Source organism: Trematomus bernacchii, unplaced genomic scaffold (assembly GCF_902827165.1).
Source record: "Trematomus bernacchii unplaced genomic scaffold, fTreBer1.1, whole genome shotgun sequence".
Lineage (NCBI taxonomy): Eukaryota > Metazoa > Chordata > Actinopteri > Perciformes > Nototheniidae > Trematomus > Trematomus bernacchii.
In genome coordinates, this window is record NW_022987616.1 from 7,083,619 (window position 1) to 7,093,618 (window position 10,000).

The 10,000-nt window shown below is 37.7% G+C and overlaps 1 protein-coding gene across 1 annotated transcript in view; it reads left to right on the plus strand.

Moving 5' to 3' along the window:
- stau2 (staufen double-stranded RNA binding protein 2) overlaps positions 1-10,000 on the plus strand; it is a 126,354-nt gene that overhangs the window by 33,027 nt on the left and 83,327 nt on the right. The window contains 2 exon segments of the mRNA XM_034132437.1: positions 2,130-2,289; positions 9,871-9,978. Coding sequence (XP_033988328.1) covers positions 2,130-2,289; positions 9,871-9,978 — 268 coding nt within the window.

Consider the following 10,000-nt stretch of genomic DNA (forward strand, 5'->3'; position numbering starts at 1 on the left):
TACTTTCTACTTCTTACATGTTGAACCCTAATACCTGTACTTTCTACTTCTTACATTTTCCAAACAGGCTGGTTCCTTTAGTTTGAATGTGTGTCTGGTAGCGTGATCATTATTATTTAGAGTCATTGCGTGCCTATTGATTTGAACACGATCCGTGTATCCATCATTTCCTGGTCTTCTCTAAAGAAGAGGGACCAATGAAAACGTTGTCATGTTGCCGTTGTTCAGCATGGAAACATTCATTAGCTAACAATGACATTATTGTTCTATTAATATAAAGGGAGGTCAGGTACTCTTTAAAACAGCTGCTAGTTATGGGTACTTTTTACTGAAGTACATTTCAAAGCCTCTTTACTTTCACTTGAGTAAAGAAGTTTAGTCAGTACTTCTACTTTCACCAGAGTATTTTTAAACACGAGTATCTGTACTTCTACTTGAGTAAAGGATGTGTGTACTTCTACCATCTCTGGGCTCCAGACATCTCATAAATCTTTCCGTTGGTGTGCACCACACATGGAGCCGAAAGAGAAGAAAGAGGACAGGGAGACGGATATTAAAAAGTTTGGATTCCTCTCCTCTCTTCTTAGTTTTCCCACTATTTCTCAGCCCTTCTCCTCCCGGGGTATCGCACACGCAGACCTCTAAATCTGCCCGGTGACACCTCCGTCCCGCTCTGTCAGCACCCAAAGAAAGAGAGGAAATCTATGTTCGCAGCAGAAGAAAGAGCAGAGGAGATATTTGTCCCCGGGCTTTGTTAGCGGAGCTTCAATGGAGAGGCATCAGTCAAGTGGCCGGCCAACAGCCCATTGTGCAGTAATTGACCCTGATGAAGTGCTGGGCCTTTAATTTGGTGATAACTCAGCTCGTAATGTCTCAGACACTCCCTTGTTATTCAAGCGTTTATAGAGGCTTATCTGTATATGGAAATATATATTTGTGTTCTGTTAAACTAGGAGGTTTTAGAGCTGCAGAGTGAAAGAGAACAGCTTCTTAAGTATCTTTGGTTCTCTGTCATATAAGAGTGAAGAAACCAGAACATGTTCTCATTTGAGATGTGGACTAAACCGGACATTTAAGGACTAGTTTTGACAACTTTTCTCTTATTTTCTTTGACATATAGATTAAACCACCATCTGATTCATTGAGAAGAGAACCTAATTGACCAGTTTGGGCTTTTCATTTAGTGATAACTCAGCTCGTAATGTCTCAGACACTCCCTTGTTATTCAAGCGTTTATAGATGCTTATCTGTATATGGAAATATATATTTGTGTTCTATTAAACTAGGAGGTTTTATTGTTACAGTCCTCTTGTGATGAGGCTTTAATGAAAACAGGTCCTTCAGACTCCACATAAATACAGACATGAATACATACAAGTTACACAATATGTCAACACACATATATATTCTGCTTTGATCTTTTTTATACACTTTACTTACTGTTTTACAAACTTTTTACCCGCAGTAACATTCCTGTTAACAGAAATGCGCAATGAAACGATGAGTCCATTGACAAACATATATATTTTTTATAATTTATTGCTCATTGCAGTCGTTTTTCATGAATATAAGTCGTTTTTTTTGCCTCTCCAATTTGTAGATTTGCTGAATTTCTAGAATACATTCGTGTTTTTGACAAAACAATCAAATCAAAGATATCACTTTGATATATTCTGGATAAATCAGATCAATCAATACTTAAAATAATCATTGCAGGCCTATTTTTCAATTTAAATAGTTGTATGTCTTAGATTCCCATTTGTCTATTACTTGCGTGACTTTCCTAATACATACATATTTCATTGATTGCTAGAGGAACCCTGAGATCCAAGATGGTCAATACCAACAACTGCCTCTCTGTTCTTGTTTATGTGATAATTGTAAAACAAAAAAATGACACACACACACACACACACACACACACACACACACACACACACACACGCGCACACACACACACACACACACACGCACACACTAAAGGACAGATGCATTTAAAAAGTCTTACATCTGAAGGAACACCAGCATGTGGGATGACCTAAATGTGGACTTGCAACATGATGTGCATTGGATTAAATCCTAAAATCATGTGTGTTATTATTTGATATTAACCCTTTGTGTTGTTGCAGGTACCATTACCCCGTCCCGAAGATCTTCTACGTGCAGCTGTCGGTCGGGAGCAACGAGTTTATCGGAGACGGTCGAACTCGCCAAGCAGCGAGACACAGCGCCGCCATGAAGGCTCTGCAGGCGCTGAGGAACGAGCCCATCCCAGAGAGACCCCCACAGGTAGGACACACACACACACACACACACACACACACACACACACACACACACACACACACACACACACACACACACACAGGTACACACACAGGTACACACACACACACACACACACACACACACAGGTACACACACACACACACACACACAGGTACACAAGTACACACACACACACAGGCACACACAGGCACACACACACAGGCACACAGGCACACATAGGCACACATGCACACACACATAGGCACACAGACACACACACACACAGGTACACACACAGGTACACACACACACACAGGTACACACACACACACACACATATACAGACAGACACACACACACACACAGATACAGACAGACACACACACACAGACACTCTCACACACACACACATACACACACACAGACACACACACACACACACACACACACTCATACACACACACAGACACTCACACACACACACACACACACACACACACACACACACACACACACACACACACACACACACACACACACACACACACACACACACAGGTACACACACAGGTTCCTTGATGTTCAGTATCAATTAAAAGGCTGATATAATTTTCCATTAATCCTTTGGTCAATAAAATGACAGAAGGTATCTCCCTCTCAGTTTCTAAAAGTCCAGAGATAATGACCCAAATATGATATTAAACCCAGGAAAAGCTGAAAATCTACATTTTTGAGAGGCCGACAACAGCATTTTCTCCCCTTTATGTGTAAAAAAATTAGTTTTGAGTGGAGAATATCTTTAAATTATGTAATACCATGATATAAAACAGTCACAGCTAAAATAATACAGTCATATAAACTTGAAAATAACTTAATCAATGAATTGGTTTGTTCCTCAATTGACAGCAAATGTCGCTCGATGGTGTAGCTAACATGCTAACACTATATATTAATGTGACATGTTATCTTCAACTAACAACTATCTTCCTCAATGTTCAGTATCAATGAGAAGGCTGATTACTTTTTATATCAATCGTTTAATCTATAAGACAGAAAGTAGGAAGAAATGTTTCTAAAAGTCCAAATATATTGACCCAAATGAAACCTAGAAAAAGCAGAAAATCTCACTTTTTGAGAGGCTAACATGCTAACAGTTTGTATTAATGTGAGAAGTTTATATCTGATGTGTGTATTTGGGTGTTATGAAAGCTCTGGTCCACTCACAGCGCTGTTATTACTCAACGATCTGGGTTTATCAGAGGTCAGAGCACTTTGTTTTCTGCTCTCCTCACGCCTCGGATGACTTTCTCTCTGATCCCACTTTAAAACTCTCCCTTAATGGAGGATTTGTGCCGCTGTGATGAACTTTTGACGCTAAAATTAATACATAACCAGCTTTCATCAGATTGAATCAGAATCCACCTGAGCTCTAATTACTCTAATACAGTCAAAGGCCTTATTGGCATACTAGTTTTATCAATGGAAACATGAAGTCTCCTCCAAAAATGCAACAGAAATAGACCATCAAATAATGCAAGAAAAAAATTAATTAAATGGCGTGAGTGATACCATGTGCAAGTAGATGCAGAAATAAGTAAATTATATACATATAACGTTAAATTAAATACTGTTTAGTAGAATAAAATACTACTTATTGTTATATTACATACATCTGGGAACTGTTAAGAGATGTATGTGCTATAACTAGTGGAGGAAAGTACATTTACTCAAGTACTTTATTGAGTATTTCTATTTTTTACTACTTTTAATTACATCTCAGAGGGAAATATAGTACTTTTTCCACTAACTTGACAGCTGTAGTTACTTTTTACATAAGAACATGATGTGTTTACATGAATTATACACTAATTGTTGAATTAGCACTGCACAAAGTATACATTAAAAGCACCCAGATGTACAAAGTGTAGGGTCAAAATGTGGCTTAAAAAGTCAATTTACGACAACGTCAGACACTGACGCATGCTAAAAGGGGATACGAGGCCATCACATGACACCAGAGGAAGCTAAGATACGTTTTTATTAGTTAAAGTGGACCTATCATGCTATATTTGAATAATATAGTGTAGGACCATACCTATATAAGGCATATTTATACTTTTTTTTTTTCAAAATACCAAACAGATCACCATTTTAGCCATGCCTCATTTTGCTCAATTTGAAAACATTTTGCTCAGTTTTTGCAAGGGTTGATTCAGTGAGAACAGCACCATCTACAGGCCTGGCATATGTACTACAGCGTCTCCAGCGCTTTCGAACGGCAATGGCCGTGGCTGTCTCCTCCTGATTGGTGGAGTTGGCCCAATAGCCGTAGCGCCACCGTCCTGACGTCAGGACAGTGTTCAAATCTGGATCAGTTTTTATCAGATCCGTTGCAGCCCCTTTTTTAGAGATTTGGGTATGGAGGAAAATAGAGAGGGTTGTGTTTTCTGACACTTGGTGAGTTCCCTGGAACACCGGGGACACATATTCATGTATAAAAGACGTACAAAAGTGCATTTTGCATGATAGGTCCCCTTTAAATTAATGATCAGATGGAAATATCTATATTAAAATGTAATGTGAAAAAAACTCAAAATGAATTGCAGATCAGAAGCAGCTCTTAAGATGTGAGTTATGTGATTTCAATTAAGACAGATTAATGCAAAGTGGAGTTTGAAATAGAGTATTTTTACACTAGTATTTAGTATTCTTTATGTAGTATTACTACTTTATCTCAAGTAAAGGTACTTGTTCCACCCCTGGCTCTCTGACAGGAGAATATGCTATTTTTATTTCCCAATGTTACTCTACCTCTCCAGGGTTTCCCCTCAGGCTTAGCTGTTAACTGTTGTTATCATCTCCCACCGGAAATCAAATTACCCAGCATCCTCTCTGCTGGCATCACTGTGTGTTATTCAAACCGTGGCTCTGGCTCCGCTTTGGGACTCGCTTTCTCGTGGCGTCGGCCTCCATAAATGTGCTCTTTGTTCGCCGCTGCTCCTCAGTCTTGCTTTACAAATTGAGGAGCATTGTGTGTCTGCAGAACATGACCGTCTCCGTGTCTCCGTGTGAGAGTGTGTGTGTGTGTGATCTTACACGCCTGGAAGTGTGTACGCCCTGAGGCTCAAAGTGTTCTGTAAACCAGGATCTGTCAGAGAATCACAACGATATGTAGCGTAAGGAATCACATGATTAAATTAAAAAAACTGGAATGAAACTGCTGACCTAAATCTGGTGATGCTATAATAATAAATATGATGTGTGCTGCTAAACAAGGTGCTTACTGTCTTGAGAAAGCATTTTGTTTACCTCACAATCACTGGTTTCCAGGGTATTTATGAGGGGAAATCCGTGTCATTAGTTTCTAAGAAAGAAAATCTACGGCTTTATTTATATCTGATAACAACAATGACTCAATTTACATAAATAGCCACTTTCAGCCACTCAAACATGACAATAAAGGGTTATGTGCGACTGCTTTACTACACAAACACACCCACACACACTCATGTTTTGTTTACATAAACAAACTATTATGACAATGCAAGTCTGGTGCAGCAAACCAAACCAGGAAGGCAAAGAAAAACACTGTTTTTAAGCCTCTCAAAGATGGAGATCTCCTGCTTTTCTCCGTTGTATATCATATTAAAGTGAAATCTGTAATATGATTAAAAAACAATACTTTTAAAGACGTCATCCTGGATTTTGTAAAACTGCGATGGATTTTTTTTTACCGTTTTCTGACATTTTATAGCCGAATAAAGAACATTATGAGAAAATAATCTGCAGATTTATCCACAACTAAACATTAAAGTTCCCACGTATACATGAAGCATCATTTTTGAGCTGTAACGATTACTTTTCTGTCAACCAGATCAATTATTTAAGTCATTTTCAATGTTATATACAGGGTTCTTACGGTCATTAAAAACCTGGAAAAGTCATGGAAATTCAAAATGCTAATTCCAGGCCCTGGAAAAGTTATGGAAAACAATTTTTTCCCAAAGTTTTGGAAAAGTCATGGACATTTAACTAAAGTTGCATCAAATATAATTTATATTTTATCTAATCGCCGAAACAGTAATACTATAATGATAATAAATACTGTATCTTATAGTAATGAAACGTAAAATGGCATTTAACTGTTGAGGTGTTTTGCTGGTGAGAGATTTTAGTAGAAGCTAGTAAGCCTATTTGATTTGTTTCAGATAGGCACAACATGTTTCCTTATTTTCCTGTTCCATGTTAAAATAACAATTTTCAGTGGAACCGCTGAGAAAGAGTCATTTCTTTGGTCATGGAAGATTAGGTAAAGGTCATGGAGAAGTCATTGAAAATCATTGGTGAAAAAGTGTATGAACCCTGTGTATAACTGCATTGTCTTTTGCAGTGATGGTATTATGTCGTAGTACTCAAACACGATTAATTAATTCAATTTTTAATGTACATTTTCATGTAATTTTTCATGCAAAAGGGCAGAAAATGCAGTTTTCAGCCTCTCAAAACAGACATACTGGTGTTTTTCTCTGTTAATAATCATATTAAAATGAATATCTTTGGGTTTTAAAGGGAGAAAAACAAGACATTTAAAGATGTCACCTTGACTTTTAGAAACTGGGGTTGACATTTTATCCACTAAAAGACAACATTTTCAGAAGATAATCTGCAGATTAAGATGTTAATGATGTATATTCAGATATAACCATTAAAGTTCCCACGTACATAAATAATACATAAAGCATAATTGTAGAGCTATAACGATTACTTTTATCATTTTCAATGTTATATTGTGATGTTATTATGTCATTGTACCCAAAAATGATTGATTGATTGATTACACTTCTTTTGTAATTTTTAAGTAATTTCTCATTCAAATTGGCTGAAAATGCTCTTTTCAGCCGCTCAGAAGAGACAAAACAAGACATTTAAAGATGTCACCTTGACTTTTAGAAACTGGGTTTGACATTATTCTCAGTTTTCTGACATTTTATCCACTAAAAGAGTAGAAAGAAATCTGCAGGTTACTTGATAATGAGATCTGTGATTGTAATGTTTTATGTAAGATGGAAGTCATGCTGTCCTTTGGAGCCTCTTTGTCCCATCGTTTGATCTACAAATGTTTTGCCTGTTAGCGTTAATATGTGTCTGTGAAGCACTTTTCAGACACACACACACACACACACACACACACACACACACACACACACACACACACACGCTTGTTAAAGCAGCCTCGAGAGAGACTCGCACCATTCATCACGCACTTTATTAGGAATGCTTTACATTAGCGGCGGAGGGATATGTTTGCAGGAAAACAATGAATAAGTGATGAGGCTTTAATGAAAGCAGGTCCTTCAGACTCCACATAAATACATACATGAATACATACAAGTTACACAATATGTCAACACACATATATATATTCTGCTTTTATCTTTTTTATAAACTTTACTTACTGTTTCACAAACTTTTGACCCGCAGTAACATTCCTGTTAACAGAAATGCGCAATGAAACGATGAGTCCATTGACAAACATATATATTTTTTATAATTTATTGCTCATTGCAGTCGTTTTTCATGAATATAAGTCAGAAAAGGCGTTTTTTTTGCCTCTCCAATTTGTAGATTTGCTGAATTAAAATCAAAATCAAAGATATCACTTTGATATATTCTGGATAAATCAGATCAATCAATACTTAAAATAATCATGGCAGGCCTATTTTTCAATTTAAATAGTTGTATGTCTTAGATTCCCATTTGTCTATTACTTGCGTGACTTTCCTAATACATACATATTTAATTGATTGCTAGAGGAACCCTGAGATCCAAGATGGTCAATACCAACACACACACACACACACACACACACACACACACACACACACACACACACACACACACACACACACACACACACACACACACACACACACACACACACACACACACACACACACACACACACACTCCTCTCTCTTGCCACTGTGAGGTCTTGTCTCTCGCTGTGGTAGGAGAGCCTGTGAAATACAAGAGACCCAGAGCATGAATCATTTGTCGGATCATTTTCACAATGAGATAGGCGGGAAGGAGCCCAAAGGGAAAAACTGCAGCCATTCAGACGTAATCTGACAAAGAGCTGGACGCGATAAAGATCGAGACACGAGACAATCACACCTAAGCCCCTTATTGTGCGGAGGATGATACCATCTAGATGTCTTTATTAGTAAAAGAGACCAAGAGCAAGACTTGTAGGAGTAATTCAAACCATCATTCTCATAGATTAAGTCTGTCTGATGAGTCTAAAACACCTTAAAGAACATGCCAGAACAGAACAGGCATGGGAACAAGGCGTAGATGACATTAAAATGTGGATTAAAGGTGATTTTCAGACAGTAGTTTGCATTGGTTGATGATGTTCATGCTGCTTTTGCCCAGACCCCCTAAACAAATAACCTTAATGTGTCTATTCTGGTCAAATAAAGATTGTAAAAAGGTGACTTTATTAAGTTCCCATTTACTCTTTATAAGAAATTAAGAAGTTGGATTTGTTTGCATAAAAAAAACTAACAGAAAAAACTGAAATCTGCAGTTTTTCGAACCTAAACTCTCTGTTCCTTCTTCATTTTGAACGCATCAGATCAACTTCTCATGCCTCATTGAAACACATATTTGAGCCCTTGAGTTTTTTTTTTTATTCTCCAGGAACAATTCTTAATGTTATTATCTAGAACACAGACTCAATATCATGTTTACTGGACCACCCCCTCTGCAGGGCCTTCCTGTTCAGACAGAGGACCACCAGCCACATCCTGAAATACTGAATATCAATATCCAATATCAGATAATGATCGCAGCAGCTTGGCGGACATCCACCCTGAGTTTGTGAAGAGTAATCCTTGGTGCCATGGTTTCTTAGCACTGAATTGCAGAAAAATAAAAGACCTAAACACCATAATTTATGCAGACATTCGCATCTGATCATTAATTTAACTTAGAGAACTCATCTTAACGTCCTCTGGTCTCATTTAATGGCGTCTTATCCCCTTTTAGCATTTAGATCAGCTGTCGTGAATTGACTTGTTATCCAGTTTTAAGACACTTTTTTTACCCTACACTTTGTACATCTGGGTACTTTTTAACTCTGATGAAGGATTTTATTGATTGGACGTCTGTATCTGAAGCTATCAGAGAAACAAGCTGAGCTAACGTTAGCGGCAACTCAGATGTTAACCCTTTAAACTGATTTAAAAAAAATCCTCCTGAAGCATGAACACTGAGGGAATACTAACTAAGAAACTCCAACTCCCATGATCCCACACTGCTTCACCACCACAACAAACTATTTTCTTACTGTTTTCATTGAAAGATTGGGTTTAAACTAGTGCTACAGAACAATTTGGACACCTCTGACCCAAAAATGGCACTACTTTGAGCCGTAACAGTATTTCTAATAATAATAATAAATGTATTTTGTAAGCGCTTTCACAGTCGCTTAAAATCGAGCAATAAAACAACAATCACACATTTAAAGCCAGTTTGAAGAGGTGAGTCTTTGTAAGTATTTCAGTTTTTGACCTCCTGATATTTTCCCTTCTCTTCAAGAGCCCAGAGGAAAAAGAGGAGTCTGAGGAAGGATCTGACGCCAGCAAATCAGAGATCAGCCTGGTGTACGAAATCGCCCTGAAGAGGAACCTGTCTGTCAACTTCGAGGTGAGAAAAAACATCATGACGA